The 26,002-nt window shown below is 43.2% G+C and overlaps 1 protein-coding gene, 1 non-coding gene and 1 pseudogene across 2 annotated transcripts; all 3 read left to right on the top strand.

Moving 5' to 3' along the window:
* Positions 1–6,411: 6,411 nt before the first annotated feature.
* LOC112428347 (small nucleolar RNA Z195/SNORD33/SNORD32 family) lies at positions 6,412–6,498 on the top strand. Its single transcript, XR_003020387.2, has one exon. It is a non-coding gene; the product is annotated as a small nucleolar RNA Z195/SNORD33/SNORD32 family (small nucleolar RNA).
* Positions 6,499–6,784: 286 nt separating this feature from the next.
* Positions 6,785–7,208, top strand: LOC139363466 (large ribosomal subunit protein uL13 pseudogene; annotated as a pseudogene).
* A 4,962-nt stretch (positions 7,209–12,170) lies between these two features.
* LOC105491576 (olfactory receptor family 2 subfamily H member 2) lies at positions 12,171–13,412 on the top strand. The gene has a single exon (XM_011758085.3). The coding sequence runs from the start codon at positions 12,446–12,448 to the stop codon at positions 13,382–13,384; it is 939 nt and encodes a 312-aa protein (XP_011756387.2). The 5' UTR covers positions 12,171–12,445; the 3' UTR covers positions 13,385–13,412.
* Positions 13,413–26,002: the final 12,590 nt, after the last annotated feature.

Here is a 26,002-nt window from a genome sequence, read left to right as displayed (position 1 = left end):
GGCCAGGCACAAAAATGAAATCCAGTTGTAAGTAATAAAGTGCTGCAGTGGAGCCTGGATGGAGCAAAGGCCTCAGAAGAAAGGGAGCAGCAGTGTAAGCCCCAACTTCTATGAAATCTTATTTCCTTTTTCAAGTTGATCTACGTTCATTACTTTCTCAAAGCCTCACATGAATGGAATGGAGAGTGTGATGGAAAATCTGTTTAGAATGGAACCATTCTCTCCTCTTTCCTCTTCTCATTGCCTTTATCCCCTCAGTAGCCTACACCATCTAGATGCTAATGCCTCCTTCAGAAGGAAAGAGCAGAGAATCTTGACCTTCAGGTCAAGGAAGAGGAGTGCAGGAATGTGTTAATCTACTGATGCTTCTAATCTTCATCTGTAACCCAGCTCTCTTGAGTTGCACACTTGTAAGTCCAGCTGTCCACCGGACACCTCCACCTGAACTTCAAATCCAGAATGTTCCACATTAAAGTCAGCATCTTTCTCTACCTGAACCTGTTTCTTCTCCTGCATTTCAGTCACTTTATCTGGTCAATTTTATCTCAACAGCCCTCACATCTATCCATTCCCTCCATTCCCACTGCTTCTACCTTACCTGCAGTCCACGTGCTGCTTATTTTTATTGCAATAGCTGCATTTCAGGTGTACCAGTCAGTATATACCAGGTTATACTGTGATAACAATACCAATCCTCAGTGACTTGAAACAGCATAGGTTTATTTCTTGCTGCTGCTGCATGCCCATTGTCATCCAACCAGAGGTTCTGCCTTGTCATCCTCACCCCAAGATGTGGACTGACAGAACACCCACCATCTCAAACACTCCTAGGTGCTGGGAAAGAAGGAAATAATAAGCATGACAAATAGCAAACTAGCACTTAGTTTCCGATCAGAAGTGGCATAACACTTTGACTCATTGGTCATCTGCCAAAGCAAATCTCATGGCTACATATAACTTCAAGGTGAGGGGAAATAAACCAATCATGTGGCAGGAAAGGGAACCAGAAATATCTGGTGGATGATAGGAATGACTACTAACTGCCTCTTTGCCTGCAGTCTTGACCGATTCAAATTGATTATCCATGTTGAATCAGAGTAATCATTCTAAAACACAAATTTGACTATGTTACTCCCTTAGCCAAAAATAATATATAGCTTCCCCCTGCAATAAAATGTGGAGCCCAAACTCCTAGATCGGGTTCCTGTTTTCCAGACTTTACCATCCCCACTTCCTAAGGCTCAACCGCCTAGAATCCTGCAAGTTCACAGAACTATCTGCAAGTGCAAGTGTTTGAGCCACACCAGGCTCTTTGCCACCTTTAGCCTTTGAACGTGCTCCTCCCTCTTTTTGGAAGACTCTCCCCTCCAGCTCCTCTCTACCACCAACAAAAAGCACTTCCCATGAAGTAACAAGATCTTTTTAATTGTCTACCTCTCAAAGCACACAGTAAGGAAAGTGAGGGCCAGGGTTTTGGCTCACTTATCCTTATACTCTTAGTGCCTGGCATAGTTTCTGGCACAGTAGGCATTTAATGAACAGTTATTACAGTCATCCCTCAGTATCCCCAGGGCAGATACCAAAATCTGCAGATGCTGAAGTTCCAAAGTTGACCTTGTAGAACTCACAGATACAAAAAGTCGGTTCTCACATCCATGAGTTCAGCATCCTGAGAATATTGTATTTTCAATTCATGTTTGCTTGTAGATGCAGAACCTGTGGGAATGGAGGATAGACTATATTTATGGAAAGAAATCCTAGGCCCTGCGTCCTCATGAAAGCATTGGCCTCTGGTGCAGACTGACAGCAGAGCAGGGCGGAGCTGGCTCATGGTTGCAGACCTCTGTGCCAGCCTTCCCTAGACAAGGTTGCCGTGTCGAGAAGAAGAAATCGGCCCAAGCTCTGGGCCCGCGATGCCTGCTCCTGCCAAAGACCGTGGCAGATTACACCAACTGGGATCCGGCAGTCGCGAGGTCTACAGGAGTCGAGAAAGCCATCACCAATGTCTTTCAGCAGGAAGTAAAATCTCTTTGTGTCTTGGAAGCCTCCCAGCTTCCTGCAGAAGAAGCTGTTTCTGGAGCTGGTGAGCCCTATGACATCATTGACAGCTGTAACTTGAAGAAGAACAGACATGGAAGAGAAATCTGCTTTTCACTTTATATTTTTGCCTGTCTTTTAAATGTTACAGCTGTGTGTGCTTTACATATTCAAAATAGTGTGTATGTGTGTGCGTGTGTGTAAATTTTAAGCAGCTAATAGACTCAAGACAGAAGTGGCTACAAGTTTATGCCCCGGTAGGAATCAGTTCCAGTGCTCTTCATTAATTGCCAGGCAAAATAGCTATAGTAATGTAGTAACTAGAATAAAATTTAAATTAGGTTAGTTATAAACACCCTATCCATTATCTACTCCCAAAGCTGCTTCATCCATGAATATTTAATATGCCACAAAACTATCAGAGATTGCTAATATATCCCATAATATAATATGAAACCAAAAGATTTTTCAAAAAGCTAAACATGGGAGAGAATCATAGCAAAATGACATGTAATTCTGAGATCATCATTGAGTATGGTACTTGAGTCTATAGCCACATGTGAAAACCATCTGAATATACTCCAAAAAGCTATTGCAGTCATGGGCTGCAGAATAATGTGGTGGCCAAGAGGCTGTGATATTGTGATATAATAAGAAATACATATTTGGCCTTTGATCCCAGTTCCTGGCACAGAGTTCCTAAGGCCCTTGTAATTCCCTGAGCAATAGGAGTGCTAGGAGAGTCTTTTGTTCTAATATTTGGTCTTTGAGTAAATATGTCAGTTCCTAACATTGAGCTCTAATCCCTTGGAATTTCCTGGGTAACAGAAGCATCTTTTGTTCTAATGAGGTGACCCCTTGGTGGGCCCCTGAATGGGGACTCTGACTGGAAGGACCAAGCCATGATTAGAAGTTTGAAACTTTCAGCTCTACCCTCATCTTCCAGAAAATCGAGAGGGGCTAGACATTGAGTTAATAATCAACTATACCTATTTGAAGAAGCCTCCACAAAAATCCCTGAACTACTGAGCTCAGAGAACTTCCAGGTTGGTGAACACACAGAAGTGCCGAGAGGGCGGCATGCCCCAGAAGCTCTGTGCCCCTTCCCACATACCTTTTCCTGTGCATCTCTTCTATTTCATTGTTCACCTGTATCCTTTGGAATATCCTTTATAATAAACTGGTAAATTGAAGTAAAGAGCTTTCATGTATTCTGTGAACTGCTCTAATAAATGATCAAACCCAAGGAGGGGATTGTGGGAACCCCCAATAGGATTCCCAGTAGGTCAGAAGTTCCAGAAGCTTGGACTTGTGATTGGCATCTGAAGTGGGAAGCAGTCTTATGGGATCCTTTAATCTGTGGGATCTCACTCTATCTCCAGGTGAATAATATCAGAGGTGAATTGAATTGAATTATAGGATACCTAATTGGTATCCACTGGAGAATATATTGGTCAGTCTGGGAGAAAAACCAATATGTTGGCCAGGCGCGGTGGCTCAGCCTTGTAATCCCAGCACGTTAGGAGGCCAAAGCAGGCAGATCACGAAGTCAGGAAATCGAGACCATCCTGGCTAACAAGGTGAAACCCCGTCTCTACTAAAAATACAAAAAATTAGCAGGGTGTGGTGGCGGGCGCCTGTAGTCCCAGCTACTCGGGAGACTGAAGCAGGAGAATGGCGTGAACCTGGGAGGCAGAGCTTGCAGTGAGCCGAGATCGCGCCACTGCACTCCAGCCTAGGCAACAGAGCAAAACTCCCATCTCAAAAAAAAATAACAATAATAAAATAAAATAAAATAAAACCCAACATGTTTTGGTGACTAGAAGGGTCGAATGTTGAGGATATAGGAGAAAATGGTCAGTTTGGGGGTTTTCTGCAAATACCCGGAGCCCTTTCCCATTGTGCAGCATCAGATGGTCTGGATTCAAATCCATTTTGGAGAAGCTGCTTAGTGTGAACTGGCCTGTAGTCACTGTTTACTTGGTTGTTTAGAGCCCCTTCTATTGTGGATGCTCTCTAGTGGGCATTAGCATGCAAAACAAAGATATTCACAATTTTCCCATTTTCATAAATAAAAAAAGATTTCCCATTTTCATAAATCCATCCAAGTGCCTCTTCCTCAAATTTCATTGTTCTTCATCTTCTAAACCTCCTCCTTCCAAGCCCTTGACCAGCCAACCAAGCCATTTGCCACTGCCCATGTATTCACAATATTCTTCCATTAGGCCATTATTCTTTCCACACAAAATAGATAATCAGGTGCACTACGCAAAGCTTTGCCCATTGGGAGGATTTACAATTTCTATTGTCTTCCAGAACTACTCTTGAGTGCGGCTATAATGCAGCAGCTGTCCATTTTCAGCTCACACCAATGTGTTGAGCAGATACATCCATGAACCAAGGTCATCTTATTTTTCCTCCATTAGCCAATTATAAAGTACCCCTCACCCCATGACACATTAAAGATGGCTACAAACTATCGGACAATCATCCCATCAGGAGGGCTATCTATTTCCCCTCCCCTTGAATCTGTGCTAGTCTATGACTGTTTTGACAAAAACAGTGTGGCAGAAGTGACACCATGCCGGCTCTGGGGCCAGCCTGTAGGAGAACTGGCTGTTCCTCATTGCTATCTTGGAGTCCTGAGTTTCCAAGTAAAAAGTTTGACTATCATGCTGGGCAGACTATGTAGAAAGGCCCTGAGATAGCATGAAGACAGAGAAGAGTCAAGATGAGCCCAAACTTACAGTGAACCCACCAAGGTGTCAGGCATGTGAGTGAAGCTGTCTCGGACCCTCTAGAGCAGTCCATCTGACAGCTGAATACTTCCAAGGGATCCCAGCTCATACAACATTGGAATATAAGAAAACCCAGCTAATTTCTTCCCAAATTCTTGGCCCACAACATGTGAGATACAAAGAAGTTTGTGTTCATTTAAGCCCATTAAATTTGGGGAGATTTTGTTATGCAGCAATAAATAACTAGAACACTCCCATGAGCTACTGGTATGAGCAAGTTGGGAAGTACCAAGGCCACAGTGTGCGGGACATGGGAACCTGGTCCCCCACTTCAGCACCTTGCATTTGCCCTCCAGTTCTGCCCACGATTGATCCAGGATATACTACTTCTCTCTTCCAATTGATGATGTTGTAACCACCAGACCTCATCATTTGATTGATTTGACAGGACCCAGCTCATGATGGACAGTCCTAGCCTCATGGCCATTTGATGTCTCATGATCAGGAGCTCTGTCTCTATTAAGGCCCAAGAGCAGGCTAGGACTTGTTTCCTAATGGAGTTCACTTTCCTGCAACAGACAGTAGAGCTTTGATCAAGAACCCCGGGGATCTATGTTGTGATTTTCCTTTTGAGGCTTGCCCAAAATGCCACACTGTATCTTTTCCCACCACTGATACCTTTAGTGCTTATTAGGTCTATTAAGTCACATGGCCAAAGCAGTACCACATGGCTGATATGACAGCCTAGAACAACTGCAGACCCCATGTCTGCTCTGGGCTTCAGTCAGTCGCTAGTAAACTGTTCCATGTGGTATTCCCATGAGTGTGGAATATGCTCCCTCTAGAAACTAAATAGGACAACCAAGCATTCTCTACCCTGGAGAAGAGGAAGAAGACCAAGATTCACTAGTGGAAGAAGAAACGGCTCATGAGGCTACAGAAGCAGGTGGAAAAGAACGTGGAGAAGAAAATTGACAAATACACACAGGTCTCCCCAAGACCTATGGATTCCTGGTCTGAGCCTAATAAAGACTGTTTATTCCAAAACACACACAAACAAAAAACACTCCTGTATTATAAATTATTCTGTGTAATGGTGTGTTACTGTGTATCTCTTTCCAGTTCTGCATTAGTGGTGTTACGTGTGAAATGCAATAATGTGTTCTTACTTTAGAGGGATATCCTGGCACGAAGTTTAAAAACTTCGAAGATGTGGAGGATGCTGGATCTTCACAGGGTATATCTCCCACTCTCTGGAGTGCATTTGTCTTACCAGTGTCGCCAATATGCTTGCCCTCATGGCTCATTCTGTTCAATTAATAAGATATTGTTGATACAGTGGAACAATGTGATGTTTTGCTGAATGTCCAGAAGGTCCAAGTTCAGTGGTGTGTTGCAGCTAGTTCATACTGCCTCATAGAGCCAACAGTTAAATTTTCAGAAATTGTGTAAATCAGTTGTTAAACATGACTATTATTTTAAGAAGTTATTTTAAGACATAGGTAACAAATCCCTAAGCTCTTCATTTTCTAGGTATTTATCTTACCATATTTTCTATACTATTCTGGTTATTTATATCTGTTATGTCTGTATAATAAAAATACTAAATAATGTTGTCTGTATAATAAAAATATTCTGGATCGGTGATGAGCACCAATCACCATCTTTCGTGTGAGTTTCATGGCCATGAGACCAACCCCATGCACTGCTGCTCTGAGACCCACCAGCCACTCCCATTCCTTGAGTGCGGTCCTCCTGGCTCAGAAGTGATTTTCCATTAGCCTGTCTTTTCATTTAAACATGAACTCCGCTCTGCCCATCACTGTCTGGGTGCAGTCACAGGTAGAGGGAGAGCCTTCAGGTGGCACCCTCAGCACTTCCCAACCCTTTCCCTCCTTCTAGGCCAGAAGGTGGTGGTCGTGCACTGCGAGAGCATCAACATTTCTCGCAATTTCTACAGAAACAAGTTGAAGTACCTGGCCTTTCCGCAGGCCTTTCTCCGCAAGCAGATGAACATCAACCCTTCTCGAGGCCCTGCTATTTCTCGGCCCCAGAGGCATCTTCTGGTGGATGGTGCAAGGCCGGCTGCCCCAAAAGACCCAGCGAGGCCAGGCCACCCTGAACCACCTCAAGGTGTCTGATGGCATTCCGCCGCCCTATGACAAGAAAAAGCGATAGTGGTTCCTGCTGCCCTCAGGGCTGTGTGTCTGAAGCCTACGAGAAAGTTTGTCTGCCTAGACACCCGGCTCATGAAGTTAGCTGGAAGTACCAGGCAGTGACAGCCACCCTGGAGAAGAGGAAGGAGAAGGCCAAGATCCACTACCAGAAGAAGACACAGCTTATGAGGCTGCAGAAATAGGCGGAAAAGAACATGAAAAAGAAAACTGACAAATACACACAGGTCTCCTCAAGACCCATGGACTTCTGGTCTGAGCCTAATAAAGACTGTTTGTTTATTCAAAAAAAAAAAAACCCTCTGTATTATAAATTCTTCTGCGTAATGGTGTGTTACCATACATTTCTCTACAACTCTGCATTTTCAGTAATCTCACATTGACAGTTTAAAATTGGCCATGGTGAGAATATTTACACTATAGAAATCAAGGCTTTTTTGCCGGAGTTGCAGCACATCCATGTCCCTATTATATGGACCCTATTATAATGGGAGAGTTTTAACATGGTACTGAAGCAAAAATGTAAATGTAAATGTACACTTATATTCATACCCTGTAAATTTAAACTGCCTTTGGTCTTTCTTCCTGATAGTATTTGAAAAGAACACATTCATCCAGGCGCAGTGGCTCACGTCTGTAATCCCAGCACTTTGGGAGGCTGAGGCAGGCAGATCACAAGGTCAGGAGTTAGACCAGCTGGACAATATGGTGAAACCCTCTACTAAAAATGCAAAAATTAGCCGGGCGTGGTGGCGTTCGCCTGCAGTCCCAGCTACTCAGGAGGCTGAGGCAGGAGGATCGCTTGAACTTGGGAGGCAGAGGTTGCAGAGAGCCAAGATCGCGCCATTGCACTCCAGCCTGGACAACAAAGTGAGATTCCATCTCAAAAAGAAAAGAAAAGAACACACTATTCAACAGATTAATAGCTATAAAACATGGACCTGAAACCGTGTTAATCAGGCACAACAGCTGCAATTACAGCTATTTCCTGGTTGGGTTTGTGCTAGTCTGGTCACCTTTCAAGATGCCTCTGATTTTCGTAGTGACCAGACAGGTGAATTAAATGTGAAATCTGATAGGAATGAACCCTCACATCCATTAAAGGTGGCATCAATCAGCCATTTCCCTTGAATTGTGATATTGTTCTTGATTTACTGTCTTTGTGGTAAGAGGTGTAGATTCAGGTCTTCCACTTGAATCTGTAGTTCTTACTCCACAGATTGAAGAACTATGTGGGGATTCTGCCAACTGCCAAGCATGTGCATTCCAGTTACAGATTTAAAGGCCACAGAAATGACTACTGAGTAGATCCATGGACGTAGTACATGCCATTTATTATCTGACCCCGTAGGCTTCCTTTCTAATGGAAGAGAAGCATAACAATTCAGTTATATGAAGACTGGCTAAATGTCCTAAGTACTCTCCAAATCCAGAGCTTTATAATTCTGTTACTACAATGTGATCCATCGCAGAAGAATTAAATAGAAAAGGAGGAAGCTGAGAACTTAAAAAACTGAGGTTCTGAATGGATGAATCATAAGCTTGAGAGGACTATCAGGATGCCCGGGACTCACTGGATGTGGTGGGGAAGAGAGACACTGTCCCTTTTCTTCCTATTGACAGAAAGAAGCAGTGAGGGACCTCTTTTACCTACCACAGTGATGACTATTGTTGGCATATTTCCTATAGATATTCCCCTGCCCCCTTTACCATAATTAGTGGCTAATGAATTGTCTATGGGCTATGGACCCTAGGGTCTCAGCAGAATTAATGAGCTCTTTCCCTCTGTGGGATCCCTCTCTCTACCACCATACCATGTCAACATTTCTACCTCCAATGCCACTAAAACACGGGCACACCTCTCCTTAGACGGAGCGGAAAAATTGTTGGCAAAGAACTCGATGTCAAAGAACTCAATGGCAAAGTTCTGACCTTGGCCTCATCCTCCCCGCAGAGATTTGGTGGGCTTTGGTTGATGCACACCCTCTACAGTTAGCAGATTTGGGTTCAACCATCAGCTCTGGTGCTTACTTACTGCCTTGGGAAAGTTATTTACATTTCTTTGTTTCAACTTCTTCATATTGGAAGGAAGAGAATAATATGTAGAGTTGTGAAGGACAATCAGCAGTGTAGGCTAAATGTTTAATAAATATCTTGGTTGGTGGCAGATGGGGAGAGCCCTAATTTGTAGTGTTTGCCAATTTTCATAGTGTAAATATTCCTGCCATGGCTGTCTCAAGCCACTGATGGTTTAATAACTGTCTCACAAAATTCCTAAATTTTACTAATCAAGAGATAGTCTCAGCCAGCTCCAGCTCATCACACACATGTGTGCTTAGAAAAGTGCCAGATGGCCAACATTAGCAATCCCTATTGTGACCAGAGATGCAGTTGCCCATTCAAGGATGCCCATTCCTCTTTATTTTTATTTTTTTTTTTTTGTTTCTTCCTGATGTACAAGTGGAGGCTGGGTGCTAATTAAGAGCTCTGTTATGGGTATTGCTGGTAGCAGAAGAGATTTTTATTTGATTGAAGGTAAGTAGAACCTTTGCTCTTTGGCTCTGAGATATCAGTTTCCACCTATCCTCAACACTGGAGCACCAGATTTGGAGTTAAATGTACTCTAAAATCCTAGTTCTAGCACTTATTGGCTAGGTAACCTTACACAAGTCTCTTATCTTGTCTGTGACTGTTCACTTTTTGGTAAAATTGGAATAATTATATGTCTTTGTAGGGTCACTGTGAGAACCAGATGTTCAGGGAGCTGTTTATCACCATGCTTGGCACACAGGAAGCACCTTACTAACAGCAAGGGTAGGTCATGGTCACTAGCCTATCATAAACCCCTTTCAAGGGACCTCCCAACTCCTTCCCCAGCTCCTAACACAATGCTGGCACTTTGGAGTTTGATAAATGAATAAATGCACAGACCAATGCATGAATATATCAGAAGGAAAAGGAGTAGGAGAAAAATAATGAGAGTGGAAAAGACAGAGATCAAAGAGGGAAAGGGAAACAAAGAGTCACTAAGAAAGGTGTAATCTAAAGAGATTCAGCAATATAGCAGAGAAAGGAAAGGAGTAAAATGCCAAGATAATGACAAAGTTAGAAATGTAGAAAATTAATTAGGATGACACATAATGGATGAATAAGAAACAGTTGGCTATTGTTTAAGGTTACATGCAAAGAATTTTATATTACAAAGGAAACAAAGGAGGGGGGTGGCAGCTAATGAGCATGAGGTTTCTTTTGGGGGTGATGAAATGTTCTGGAAGTAAATGATGTTGGTTGCACAACTTGTGAATATACTTTAAACCACTAAATTACACACTTCAAAAGGGCAAATTTTATGGTATGTGAAATACACCTTAAAAAATGAAAGTGAAGGCATAATTAAAATTTTAGAGGCCAGGCACGGTGGCTCATGTCTGTAATCCCAGCACTTTGGGCAGCTGATGCGGACAGATCACCTGAGGTCAGGAGTCTGAGACCAGCCTGACCAACACGGCAAAAACCCATCTCTACTAAAAATACAAAAATTAGCTGAGCATGGTCATAAGTGCCTGTAATCCCTGCTACTTGCGAGGCTGAGGCAGGAGAATAGCTTGAGCCCTGGAGGTGGAGGTTGCAGTGAGCAGAGATCACACCATTGCACTCCAGCCTGGGCTACAGAATGTGACTCCATCTAAAAAAAAGAACAGAATAGTGGTGACGTCTTGAGGGGTGAGGAATTGAGATAGCAGGGAGGGGCACACAGGAGCTTCTAAAATACTTGAAACATTTGCTCAGTTCCTTAATCTGCTTGATGGGCATACCAGGGGTTGACGTTATTCTTCTTTTTTTTTTTTTTTTTTTTTAGACAGAACTTTGCTCTCGCTGCCCAGGCTAGAGTGCAGTGGCGCAATCTCGGCTCACTGCAACCTCCGCCTTCCAGTTTCAAGAGATTCTCTTGCCTCAGCCTCCCAAGTAGCTGGGATTACAGGCACCCTCCACCATGCCCAGCTAATTTTTTTGTATTTTCAGTAGAGACAGGGTTTCACTATGTTGGTCAGGCTGGTCTTGAACTGTTGACCTCGTGATCCACCCGCCTCGGCCTCCCAAAGTGCTGGGATTACAGGCGTGAGCCACCGCGCCCGGCCCTAACATTATTATTCTTTAAACTGCAATTTGCCTTACTCATACTTATGTTTAAATATGTAACAATATTTTAAAAATTAAAAATATTTTTTAAGCAAGAAAAGAATAATGGGAGAAAGAGGAAGAAGAGACAATGGCAGTGAGTCCTGGCAAAAAGGGAGATGTGATAGAACTTAATACAAGGTGGAGACCCTGTAAGAGGAAGACACTCCTGCCATCCTCTGAGCTCCACGGCACGTTTGTGGGTGGCCCACCATCTCCTCTGCTCCCCTCACGGCCTTCCTAAGGTCCTGTAAGACCCTGAGTCCTTGTCTCTGACCTGCCAGAGTGGCTTCAGTCTCCCACCTCCAGCTCTCAGCTGACCTTCTATGCCCCAATACATCTCTATTTTAAGGAAAAAACCCAGCCACCTCCTCTAGGAAGCTTTCCCTGACATATCTGACCAAATAGGTCAGTCATCCTACAGAACCTTTACTCTCATTCACCCAGTACATTGCTGTTACTGGCCTTTAAAATTTGGATTCTTTTTTTGGTGGTGTCTGAAAGACTACAGGATTTAAGGAGAGTGACTCTTGGAGTCTTTCGATAATGTTCCTGTGAACTCCTGGTGATTTTAACATGCTTGTGGTCACTCTCGCCTCCTACTTGTAAGCTACTCATGGCAAGGACGAAGCACGTGGACCAATTTCCACCCCTCCCTTCAGGTCAGTTGGTTCAGCAACTTAGGTTGCTAAAAAGGCCGGGGCAACCAACCTGGTCTCTCTGCAAGTGGGGACATCTTAAAACAAAACAAAATCTCTCTTAGATAAAACACTGTCTCTGATAAGCTCACTTGCAAATGAAAAAATACAAAACAAATGGAATATACAGAGTTCTATAAAATTCATTCAACCAATAGAGCAATAATTGAGCCTACAGAGATCACTTATCAGAAAATTCATTCAATATACATTACAAGATCATCCAATAAATAAGAGACAACTCTAGAACAGCATTCAGAACATAGTGGCACTCAGTAAGTTTCCCTTGAATGAATGAATTAATTAATGCATATTTTAAATCAGCCTCCTCTGCCCTCACCCAGGAAGTCAGAGGCACCAGTATGAGTCTCCATCCGCTGTCCAGTACATTCATGGTTTCCTCATTCTCACTAGGCAATGTTTGACCAGAAAGAACAGGGAACGAGAAGGAGCTGCTGGATGGTGATGAGCCTGGGAAATGGAGACTGGGTGAGCAGAGACAGAAGAGAAACACCCACCTGCTGTGACCTCACAAACACCCAGGCTGAGTTTTGATAAGACAAGTTGAATCACACTGGGGCGACAGCCTCATCCTTCCAGGTACAAACAAGAACAGGCCATGGTTAACCAAAGCTCCCCCACGGGCTTCCTCCTTCTGGGCTTCTCTGAACACCCAGCACTGGAAAGGACTCTCTTTGTGGTTGTCTTCACTTCCTACCTCCTAACCCTGGTGGGCAACACACTCATCATCCTGCTGTCTGTGCTGGACCCCAGGCTCCACTCTCCAATGTACTTTTTCCTCTCCAACCTCTCCTTCTTGGACCTCTGCTTCACCACGACTTGTGTCCCCCAGATGCTGGTTAACCTCTGGGGCCCAAAGAAGACCATCAGCTTCCTGGGCTGCTCTGTCCAGCTCTTCATCTTCCTGTCCCTGGGGACCACTGAGTGCATCCTCTTGACAGTGATGGCTTTTGATCGCTACGTGGCTGTCTGCCAGCCTCTCCATTATGCCACCATCATCCACCCCCGCCTGTGCTGGCAGCTGGCATCTGTGGCCTGGGTCATTGGGCTGGTGGAGTCAGTGGTCCAGACACCATCCACCCTGCGCCTGCCCTTCTGCCCCCATCGGCAAGTGGATGATTTTGTCTGTGAGGTCCCAGTGCTAATTCGACTGTCCTGTGGGGACACCTCCTACAATGAGATCCAGATGGCTGTTGCCAGTGTCTTCATCTTGGTTGTGCCTCTCAGCCTCATCCTTGTCTCTTATGGAGCCATTACCCGGGCAGTGCTGAGGATTAACTCTGCAAAAGGGCGGAGGAAAGCTTTTGGGACCTGCTCCTCCCATCTCACTGTGGTCACCCTCTTCTACAGCTCAGTCATTGCTGTTTACCTCCAGCCCAAAAATCCCTATGCCCAAGAGAGGGGCAAGTTCTTTGCTCTCGTCTATGCAGTGGGCACTCCTTCACTGAACCCTCTCATATACACCCTGAGGAACAAGGAGGTAACCAGGGCATTCAGGAGATTGCTGGGGAAGGAAATGGGGCTCACACAAAGCTGAGGGAGAGCTGCTTAATGTGCTTTAAAAGAGAGGAGATTCCATGTGCTTTTATCAGAAAGTTTGAGTTCCCTGCCCCTCTGCCTTCCTCACACCCATTACATTGCGAGAATGGATGAAAGCCACATGTCTGTGTGTATGCGTGCAAGACACAGCATCTGAAATGTAGTAAAGGCAGGTATCTTTATGTGACAAATTATAGGCATTAAGTATAATATTTTATATTTTTCTATTTTGTCTTCGCCTCCATAGTCATGTTCCTACCTTTATCATTTCCATTTTTAATTCCCCTCCCTTGCCGTATGCCCACTATTCCTTCACCTCCAATTCTAATTCCTACCACATCTTCTTTGCTTCTCCCTCATGTTTTTCCACTTCATTATATGTCTGTTTTGCATTCTCATTCTATTTTATTCCTCAAATAACAGCAAAAGAGAAGGGGAAGCTGAAACCCAGTTAAGTTCAGAAACTCACCCAGGAACACACAGCGTCCACAGCATCAGAACTAAAATCCAGGCCCCATAATTTTCAGTCAGGCAACTCTCAAATACACACTGTTGCTTTCACACCATAATCAAATATCTCAGTATTTCAGACTTGAGCCTTACAAAGGAAATTTGTAGATTAGCTTTAATAATGTAAATTAGCTTCTTTAGTCCTATTTCTTCCCTTACAATGCCCACAAATCGCAGGTAAAGGATCAGCTAGAAAGACACAAAAATATCTTAATGTTTCGGCTGGCATAATTTCGACATTGTGGACCTTGGTGTCATCTACCGGCCAAATATGGTATTGCATGTGACATCCCAGACTTCTGCTCCAGGGTCATCCGAACTGTACTTTGCTCAAAGACATAGGTATTGTTATGATACTACAAAGCATTTATGTAATCGTTATGATAACCCAAGTAACACTTAAAGAACAGATGCTCCTTGACTTATGATGATGTTACCTCCCGATAAACCTATCATATACTGAAAATATTGTAAGTTGAATATGCATTTCATACACCTAACCTATCAACATCATAGCTTAGCCTCGCCTACCTTAAACATACTCAGAACACTTACATTAGCCTGCAGTTCAGCAAAATCCTCAACACAAAGTCTATTTTATAATAAAGTTTTGAATAGCTCATGTAATTTGCTGAATACTGTACTGAAAGTGAAAAACAGAATGGTTATATTGGTACTCAAAGCACGGTTTCCACTGAATGTACTTCTTTTGCATCATCATAAAGTCAAAAAATGGTCAAAGTCAGGAACCGCCTGTAATTTACACATATTGACTCATTTAATCCTTATAACAACACTATGAAACAGATAATATTATTATTCTTTTTCAGAGGTAAAAACTAAAACACAGAATTTATGTTACCAATTGAAAATGTGCAAGCCAGGATTTGAACCCAGGAAAACTGGCTCCAGACTCCATGCTCTTAACCTTGCCTTTTGGTACAAATAATGCCTCCCGAGCCCAGGTGAAAAGCTTCAACTTCTCATCAAGCTTTGAGGAAATCATTTTAATCTAAAACTATATCTAAATGATCCCCCAGCCGAAGGGGTTTTGCTTCCTTAAAATAAGAGATTTTCAAATACTTCAAAGCATAAGAAACAATAGAACAATAAAACTTTTGGAAAAAGTTGTGTTACAGTTCATTGTGTATGTGTTTCTGGCTTAGTTCACCCACTAGATTTCAGGCTCTCAGAAGGCAAGGACCAGAATTTTGCATAAAACTGGCACCCAGTTTTATAAATGTATGAATGAATGAATGAATGAATGAATCCTACTCTCCAAAGAGAATATCTAAAAGGTTCTGGGGTTCCAATCCCACAGATGCTGTCTCCCAGCTTTTCCCTGGCAAGGGCAGCAATACCAAATTCCCTTTGAGTACACACTGATAAAATAAGAAAAAGGAAAATCTTAGTTTTATTTCTAGTTCCAACATAAAATGATTTTGATTCAACATTTAGCCTGGCATTGGCACAGAACAACAATATTAATTCTTTTATAATCCTAATCTTTATCCTAGCCATCCTTGTGTTAATCTTATTGTCTCCTTGACCTCATTAGAGCATATCCTAATCTTAATGTAGAGCCCCCATTTTATATTTAATAATCCTAATCAGCCAGGCACGGTGGCTCACGCCTATAATCCTATAAACTTTGGGAGGCCAAGGCGGGCGATCACAAGGTCTGGAGTTCGGGACCAGCCTGACCAACATGGTGAAACCCCGTCTCTACTGAAAATACAAAAAACAAAAACAAAAACAAAATAACCTAGCTGGGCGTGGTGGCGCACGCCTGTAATCCCAGCTACTTAGGAGGCTGAGGCAGGAGAACCTGGGAGGTGGAGGTTGCAGTGAGCCGAGATCATGCCACTGAACTCCAGCCTGGGCGACACAGCGAGACTCCGTCTCAAATAATCATAATCATAATCTCAGCCCAATAGGTAAGGCTAACCTTAATTCCACTTTTCAAATCACTGTAGTAAGACCTTTTTTTATGACCCCCTCTATCTTCTTTCTCTTACTGGCACCTAGAAATGTCTATACTTTTCTCCTGTTTATCAGTTCCCTACAGCCAGAGGCTATAATGTTTGTGTATAGTAAAATCATTTCTAGACTCTACGGAAAGTGCAACAGAGAATTAAATAAAGCAGTCTAAAAGAATCTGCTTTGTTGAATAAATGGTTTGACATAGGCCTTAAGACTAACATCTCTTATCCCAAATTCATTCAATTTCCATGTAATAGTCATCTATTGGATACTCTGTGAGAAAATCCAATATAAGGTTACTCAGTCACAACCCCCACAATGTCCAACGAAAATAGGGATGGTCAGACACATAGTTCCAGCATGCATGACAGTTACACAACTGAACTGGAGCAAATAAGAGTCTACAGGAATACAGAATTGAAGAAAAAAGTGTGTGAGTGCTTGGAGCGGCAGTGATCATAGACATCTTCTTAGAGGTTTGAACCACAGAAGAGTAAACAAAATTAATAAAAAATATTTGCTGACTGTGTGGAAATGAGATGCAGAGACCCCCTTTTTAGGGGCCTGTGAACCCCCAAGCATAAAGCAAAATCCTGAGTTTCTTCAAGGAAAATTCCAGGCACCTAGCTAGCTCTGAGAAATAAGTAGCAACTTGATAAGCAAGAAGGTAATAGCAGCCTAAGACAATAGCCAAGGAAGTTAAGCATTCGGAATAGGTTTGATTTCCTCATAGAAACTAAAGATAACATCTTCACATACGTCTCTGAGTTGTCTCAGAAACCCGGAACCCCACCAAATGGATCTGATGGCATAGACCTCAGAGGACAGGAAAATGACGACTGAACTCTAACCGTCATTCCTTGTTCTAAGTTTCTTCCTGAGGGGCTTGGAGAAAGTAACACCTCCTAGCCAGTTAACATTTTTCTACTGGACCCCAAATTTTTAAACAAAGCTTCTCTTCCTTAACCAGCTGCAAATTTTGGGACTTTCTTTGTTTTTGCTTTTTTGAGACAGGCTTTTGCTCCGTTACCCAAGCCGGAATGCAGTTGCAATCGTAGCTCACTGCAGCTCAACCTCCCAGGCTCAAGCAGTTCTCCTGCCTCAGCCTCTAATTTAAAAAAATTTTGTATGTGTAGATACAGGGTCTTGTTATGTTTCCCAGGCTGGTCTCAAACTCTTGGTCTTAAGGGATCCTCTCTCCTTGGCCTCCCAAAGCACTGGGATTACAGGCATGACCCACCATACCTGACCGGAAAAACCTCTGAATCTATCTATAACCTGTAAGCCCGATTCAAGATATCCCACCCTTTAGATCAAAACCAATGTGGAAGCTGGGCGCGGTGGCTCACGCCTGTAATCCCAGCACTTTGGGAGGTCGATGTGGGCAGATAATGAGGTCAGGAGATCAAGACTATCCTGGCTAACACAGTGAAATCCTGTCTCTACTAAAAATACAAAAAAAAAAACAATTAACAGGGCCTGGTGGCGGGAACCTGTAGTCCCAGCTACTCGGGAGGCTGAGGCAGGAGAATGGCCTGATCCTGGGAGGCAGAGCTTGCAGTGAGCCAAGATCGCACCACTGCACTCCAACCTGGGTGACAGAGTGAGACTCCATCTCAAAAAAAAAAAAAATGTGGAACCTCCATGCATTGATTTACAATGTTCCTTGTAGCTTCTGCTTTTCTGAAGTTTACCCCTGCCTTTTGTTTTGTTTTGTTTTGTTTTCTGTTTTTTGAGACAGGGTCTTGCCATGTTGTCCAGGTTGGAGTGCAGTGGCACAATCATGGCTCAGTGCAGCCTCGACCTCCTGGGCCCAAGGGATCCTCTCACCTCAGCCTTCTGAGTGGCTGGGAGTACAGGCATGTGCCACCATGTTTGGCTAATTTTTTGATTTCTTGTAGAGTTGCAGTCTCACTTTGTTGCCCAGGCTGTTCTTGAACTCCTGGGTTCAAGTGATCTTCCTGCCTCAGCCTCTCAAAGTGCTGGGATTACAGGTGTGAGCCACTGCACACTGCCTTACCCCTGCCGTTAAAAACCTGTGCTACAGTAGTTAGTCAGACATGAGCAGGGCAGGAAAGGGCCTCCTTCCCCACCAGGAATGACAGGCAACCATCAGGTGATAGGCGGTTGTTAAGCTGTCTCTAAAATAATAATTGGTCACAGCCCGTGCCAGGAAAAAACAGCCTCCCAATAAATAGAAAAACCTGAAACTGATAAGATCTCAGGAGTTGGGCAAGTGGGCTCATGCATGGAGACTAAGAGGGGAAATGGCAGCGTCAACTGGTTTATAACCTTATAATAAGACTCCCTGGTAAGGGAAGAATGCCTCAAGGGAGCATGCCTACAACTCCAGTAAACATACCATGCATGTGGCCCCTCCCAAGCACTAGCAGGCCACTGTCCATGCAGACAGCCCACCCCAAGGGAAGAATCAGGGAGAAGGGACCCTGGAAGCATGTCAACATATAAAACCCTAAGTCAAGGTCAAGCCATGCACTTGATCTCCCAAGATGCTCGCTTCGCCCCCTTCCAAGTGGGCTTTACTTCCTTTTGTTCCTGCTGTAAAGCTTTTTAATAAACTTTTACTCCTGTTCTAAAATTTGCCTCCGTCTCTTACTCTGCCTTATGCCCCTCAGTCAGATTCTTTCTTCTGAGGAGGCAAAAACTGAGGTTGCTGCAGACCCATACAGATTCCCAGCTGCTAACATACTTTTTATGCCATGTAAGTCTGATACATTCTGCCACTAACACCCGTGCCTGCAAGACATCAGGGAGGCCAGGATTTGAGCATTTAGCTGCCTGGTCCTCCCTGCGTGGTGTCCTGCAATCAATGCCTTTCTTTCTGTTGGCGCAATCCTTGGTGTAGGTATCTGGTTTTATTGCACCAGGCAAGCAGACCCCAGCTTGGTTCTATAACAGAAAAGGCTAAAGACAGAAATAAGCATGTTGTGCATTAAGATAGGGAGATGTAGGGGAAGAAGTTACACCAGGGAGCAAAATGATTAAGGAGGAAGGCAGAGATTATTTCAGAAAGATACAGAAACTACTGAATTGAACACAACTAGAAAAAAAAAAAAAAAGATCCCTTACAGACGTTTCAAACCTACATGATTTAAGTCTCCTGAGGGCAGGCACTTAACTATTCATTCCAACATGACATGTGAGTTGGAAACCTTAAAGGAACATTATTCAAGAACCTCATGTCTACTAAAAATATGAAGTCTCTAATAAAAATTTTTAAAACCTCTACTAAAAATACAAATAATAATAATAATAGCCAGGGCTGGTGGCAGGTGCCTGTATCCCCTTACTTGGGAGGCTGAGGTAGGAGAACCACTTGAACCCAGGAGGTAGAGGTTTCAGTGAACTGAGATCATGCCACTGCATTCTAGCCTGGGAGACAGAGTGAAACTCCATCTCAAAAAAAAAAAAAAAAAAAAAAAAAAAACTCAAACGTCTGAAGGGCTCACTGAATCATGAATAGATACTTACCTGTAGGGCCCAACCCTGTCTTATCCCTCTTTCTCCCAGGGAAGGGGAAACCTTCTAGCTCCTCCTATGCAGAATTAATCGCTCACCCTTGAAGGGTACCAGGATATGTCACCTCAAACTATCTTTAGCATATGGATTATTTTGAGCTAACAATTGAAAATTATCAGACTAGGGAATGCTGTACAACAGGGTACAAGTTTTCCTTTTGAAAATAAATTTACATCTGTAAAGGTACAACTCTTACTAATGGAGAAGACATCAGTTTAAATATGCATAACAAACCTTTTCTATCTGTAAAGGTACAACTCTTACCAATGGAGAAGACATCAGTTTAAATCTGCATAACAAACCTTACTAAACCACTTTGTTCCATATTTTCCTGGTCACTTTCCCATAACTTGCCTCCCCATCTATCACTCACCCAGAAGCCCCAAACTCCTTTTCCTTTACCTAGCCAAGATGGTATACAGTTGCTAAGAACAACATGAGTTTGAACTCCATGGATTCACTCACATATGATTTTTTTCAGTAAGTATATTGAAAAAGTTTTTGGAGATTTGTGACAATTTGAAAAAACAGACAAACCCCATAGCCTAGACACATTGGAAAAATTAACAGGCCAGGTGCTGTGGCACACTCCTGTAATCCCAGAACTTTGGGAGGCCAAGATGGATGCATTGCTTGAGCTCAGGAGTTGGAGACCAGCCTGGGTAACATGGGAAAACCTCATCTCTACAAAAAAAAAAAAAAATTAACTGGACATGGTGGCACGCACCTGTAGTCCCAGCTACTAGGAAGGCTGAGGTGGGAGGCTCTCTGGAGCCCAGGTGGTTGAGGCTGCAGTAAGCCGTGATTGTGCCACCTCACTCCAGCCTCAATTTAAATAAATAAATAAATAAATAAGAGAAAAGTATGTCATGTATAAACCAAAAATAAAATTCTCAGCTCCCCATCTGACAGGAAGAGAGGTAAGACATGCCAGTGATACCCTCCTTCCTTTGGAGTTTAGGGACAACTGACCAGCATAACATTAAAATAGAGATCATAAGACTGACAAAAGATTCTCTGTGGCAATAAAATAGTCAACTCCAACCTGACTCTGGTATAGCATCACATCACAGATAGCAGGCCCTGAAGAAAATCAAAGTATTTACCCCAAAATATATTTGACATATTTTGAAATGACTCTGCAAAGCCATCTCTTGTCGTGGGGATTTGCATTTTGCAGAGAATCCCCTTCCCCTTCCAGGTATTTTTCTGATCCGGAGAGATTTCACTAATAAGAGTCTGACATCTTTTAAGGTGCGATAAGAAACATTTATCATCTATTATTTCTGAGGCCTGGAAGCTTCAACTACATAACAAGAATCTTTGCGTCCACAAACATCTCCCCCAACGCCACCTACATGCCCCCTTATCTTAACTCAAGCATTTCTTTCTGCTGACCTCAACTCTTTAGGTAGAGCTTAACTTTCTCAACCAATTGGCAGTCAGAAAATCTGAATAACCCCTATGACCTATGAGCTCCCTTGCTTTGAGATGTCCCGCCTTTCTGAGCTGAACCAATGTATACCTTACATGTATTGATTTATGTCTTTGTCAGCAACTTACGGCTCCCTAAAATGTACGAAACCAAGCTGTAACCCAACCATCTTGGGAACCTCTTCTCAGGATCTCCTCAGGCTGTGTCACAGGCCATGGTCACCCATAAATGGCTCAGAATAAACCTCTTCAAATATTTTACATATTTGGCTTTTTTCATCAACACATAAGTGTATAAAATATATGTAGATACTACCAAAAAATATACACAAATCTACTATAAAAAACAAAAATTTGGCCAGGCACTTTGGGAGGCTGAGGTGGGCAGATTGCTTGAATCCAGGATCCATGACCAATCTGAGCAACATAGTAAAACCCCATCTCTACTAAAAATACTAAAAATTTGCTGGGCATGGTGGCATGTACCTACAGTCCCAGCTACCCAGGAGGCTGAGGTAGGAGGATCACCTGAGCCTGGGAGGTTGAGGCTGAAGTGAGCCAAGATCATGCCACTGCACTCTAGCATGGGGAACAGAGTGAGACCTTGTCTCAAAAAATAAATAGAATTTATCAAAACTTATGCACACACTTACAGACCACACATGAGCCATTCGAAGTCAAGAGAAAGCTTAACAAAAGATGCAGAATTAAATCATAATGGCAAAAAATTAACTGTAATGTATACTGTTCTACTGTAATTTGATAGCCACTTCCTCTTACTATTGCAATGAGCTCAATTGTTGCAAGTATCTGCCTAAAATGCCATGTGACACTAATCATCTCTGCATGAGCAGCTCATCTGTCCAGTAAATTGTGTATAGCAGTAAAGAGTGATCACTCAAGATTCTTGCATATATTTCATCATGTCTAGAGCAATACCATAAACCTTAAATAACACCATAGGACCCAAATGAAGTGTCAACAGTGATGCTGGAAGTTCTCCCAAGAAGCAGAGAAGAGTCATGACTCTATAAAAAGTTGAATTGCTTGATATACACCATAGATTGAGGTCCACTGAGGTCCATTAGCTGGGGTTGCTGCCATTTCAGACAGACAATTCATCCTGTAAATGATGTAAACTTAAGGTATCAATAAACACAGTATAGTGCCCTATATGTATTTTCCTTATGATTTTCTTGATAACATTTCCTTTTCTCTAGCTTACTTTATTGTAAGAATACATATATAAGACGTATAGCATACAAAATAAGTGTTGATCAACTGTTTATGTTACTGGTAAGACTTTCAGTCAACAGTAAGCTATTAGACTTTCAAGTCCTCCCAGAACTGCCAAGTGGTTAAGGGCTCATGGCTGGGCGTGGTGGCACATGCCTGTAATGCCAGCACTTTGGGAGGCCAAAGCAGGGGATCACTTGAGGTCAGGAGTTTTAGACCAGCCTGGGCAACATGGTGAAACCTCATCTCTACTAAAAATACAAAAATTAGCCGGTTGTGGAGGCAGGAGAATTGCTTGAATCCGGGAGGCAGAGGTTGCAGTGAGCAAAGATTGCGCCGTTGTACTCCAGCCTGGGTGACAAAACGAGACTCTGACTCAAAAAACGAAAAAAAAAAAAGGGAATTTGGAGCTCATACAGTTGCCCCTTGAACAACTTGGGGCTTAGGGTTGCCAACCCCACACACACACGAAAATCTGCACATAACTTTTGCCTACCTTACGGTAGCTTCATGTCAAGTGATAGATTCCCTCAAGGGCAAAGTCACAGAATTACCTGCTTCAAAAGCCTGAGTGGATAAACAAAATGTTGCCTATCCAGGGTATCCTATAGTTACCAAGGACTGTGGGAGAAGCAATTGGCAGGACCATCTTCAACACTTCCCATTTTCTGCTGGGGTGAGATCACAGCTGGCCCCAAAGCATCCAGAGGAATCTAGGGCCTAGTAAGAGGCTGCATGACAGCAAATCTACAAGGCTAGGGTGTTCAGCTCAGAGGGCGGACAAAGAACGTGGTAAGATGAAGTGAACACTGGCTTTGTAGCAGGCAGACCAGATGCAGCAGATTGCTTTTACCAAAGAAGCCTGCAACACACATTTGTCCAATTCCACATGTTCTCTTTACAGTGTGACTTACGCTCATCCCACTAAGAGGTGAAGTGTTTCCTCTCCTGAACCTAGGCATGGCCTTGCGACTGCCTGGACCAGTGGAATATCTCAGAAGTGATGCTATGTGACTTTCAAGGCTTTGTGAGGAAAAATAAATAAATAAATACAGCTTAAACCTGGCTGGCTCTCTACAACTGCCTCTACTTGCCTTTGGAACTGTCATTAGGTCATGAGGAATACGAGGCCACATGGAAAGGCCATGTGTAGGGGTTTCAGCTGACAGCCCTCGCTGAGGTCTCTGCCAACAGCCAACACCCCCATTAGACGCTGAGTGAAGGACCCTTTGGACAACAACAGCCCCCAGATTTCTGACCTTCCAGATGCTATGGAGCAGGGTGAACCCTCCCCACCGTACCCTATCTGAATTTCTAGCCCACAAAAACCACGATAATAAATGATTATTGTTGTCTGAAGCCATTTAGGGTAACAGGTTTTGTGGCAATAGATAATATATGCAGTTTGAATGCTTGCTTTGCTCCTTAGTAGCTCTGTGACCCCAGAAAATGACACACAATTCCCTCGCTTTTAGAGTTGTCCTTCACACCAGAGCTAATGGTTGTGAGATGCCTAACACTCCTGGTTGCTCTCTTAAGTGATCTCATTTATTTATTTACATGTCAAGAAGGTACAACCCTTGAAAGCCATCTTACTCCCCATTTTGCCTCAGTGCCAAGCAAAGCACCTGCCACAGCAACTCACCATCAACACTTGTTGAAGATAACCCAACTAATGTAGCAACCAAGTGCACACAAAATGCTCTCCACTGGTAGACAACCAACAGCAGGGCAGGTAGGCAACAGGCTAAGTCAGGGAAAAGCAGGGGACATGGAAGCCTGCAGGAAGTCTACATTCCAGGACATTCCAAAGTCAGAAAGTGATCTGAACCCTACCCTAAGGCAGGGTTGGAAACGCAAAGCGTGCCTCACAGAGCCCAGGGAGCAAGTCCTCCCAGAACTGCCAAGTGGTAGCCTCTCCACCTGGCAACACATCTCCTTTGCGCCTCTTGGGGTACAATTATACATTAATTAAATATCTTTGAGTGTGTGTGTGTGTGTATATGTGTGTGTGTGTATATATCTCATTGTAATTATATATAATTAATACCTTAATAATTAGTATTAGTGCTAATCAATAGCACCTTTCTCCCTGAAAAGACACTTTCAAAAATGGATACATGAAGTCTGATTGTAGATGAGCATTGACAGATGTACATTTGCAACTGATCTTAATCATCAGGAACATTAACTGTGAACTCAAACAAGCAGTTATCTCAAAATTGTTTTTCTTATTAGTAGGAGGCCTGTATGAAAAACAGTGCTCAGTCATGTTTTAAATTTGGCCAGTAAAAATCTTACAAGTTCTCTTCTAAGTACCTTTATAATATCCTCAATCTCACTCCTTCCCATCCCTTTGCACTGGGCACTCTGCTAGTCCCACCATCTGGCTTGAGACTCCTGCACTCCTGCTAGCAGTGTCTGGCTCACCTTTGACCCCAGTAGAACTGTTCACCCTTTGTTTATAATTTATAGCCCACCTAAGTGCAATGCAAGTTTGAGATGATAATTTGGGTCTTTTAGGTTCTACCCATGGCTATTCTATAGGTTCTGCTACTGTTTCTTTTCTTTCTTTTTTTTTTTTTTTTTTTTTTGAGATGGAGTTTCACTCTGTCGCCCAGGCTGGAGTACAATGGCACAAACTCACTGCAACCTCTGTCTCCTGGGTTCAAGCAATTATCTGCCTCAGCCTCCGGAGCAGCTGGGATTACAGGCGCCCACCATCATGCCCAGCTAATTCCTGTATTTTTAGTAGAGACAGGGTTTCACCATCTCGGCCAGGCTGGTCTTGAACTCCTGACCTCGTGATCCACCCATCTCAGCCTCCCAAAGTGCTGGGATTACAGGCGTGAGCCACTGCGCCCAGCCTCCTGCTGCTGTTCTGATGCCAACTATTCATTTTCCACACTGCAGGCTTATCTACTCCATTGGCTTCTTCTCTTTTCCTAGAGGATATTCCACTGTGGGAAGAAGAGAGACTCAAATTAAGTCCAACTGGTCCCAGGTGGATAATCACTGTGGAACGTTTTTCAAGTACTGGTCTAAGATTCACCACCTCATGCTTTAGTGGAAGTTCAGAAATTGGCACTTAACAGGTCAATGAATGACAGGGCCCATCCAACCCTTGCAGCTCTCTTACAAAAATCTGAGAATCATTTTAAAAATCAGTGCCAAAGTAAAAGAAAAGTTGAGCTTCAAAAAAGCACTCTCCAAGACGACACAAAAAAATGTTTAAAGTCTCAGGCAAGTGTTTCGGCCCTTGTCCATTCAAAATTTTTTTCATTTTGATAGCAAATTATTTCCAAAATGCTCAGAGTTCCTAGACAAAGATGTTTAAGGTTGGAAGCACTCAGTGGCCATCTCATCCATTACCTTCCAGCAGTCATCATTCTTTTACTGTTCTTAGTTCCTGGGAAGGAGCGTCCCTAGAGGGGACGCTTAGGCACTTGCTCCAGGCTCCCAATTCATGCCCACTACTGTCGAGGTACTCATTAAACAGCAGGGACAGAGGCTAACATTCACGCAACATATACCATGGCCCAAGGGCTATCCTAGGCACCTGAATGCACAATTTATATAGTCTTTGTACCCAACATACGGAGGAATGTATTATTATTGTTATTCTCACTTTTATAGATGAGGACATGGGGAATAGAGACTAAGAAAATGTTTGCATGTGGTTGGATCTGATGCCCTGGCAGTCTGACTCCAGATCCCACACTTTTAACCAGTAGTGTCCTCACTCACTAATCTCAGACTTAATCATGTCCTGCTTTATTCTGCTAAGCCCTCAATGGATCAATAAAACACCTCTTTTCACCCTCTGCTTCAATGCCTTTTCATGAACTTGGAGTCCTCTGAGCCTTCCTTCTTGGATTGAAGCCCATTCTGTTCACAGGAAGAGCGCAAGGTG

This window comes from Macaca nemestrina, chromosome 5 (assembly GCF_043159975.1).
Source record: "Macaca nemestrina isolate mMacNem1 chromosome 5, mMacNem.hap1, whole genome shotgun sequence".
Lineage (NCBI taxonomy): Eukaryota > Metazoa > Chordata > Mammalia > Primates > Cercopithecidae > Macaca > Macaca nemestrina.
This window is presented reverse-complemented; position numbering and strand designations above follow the sequence as displayed.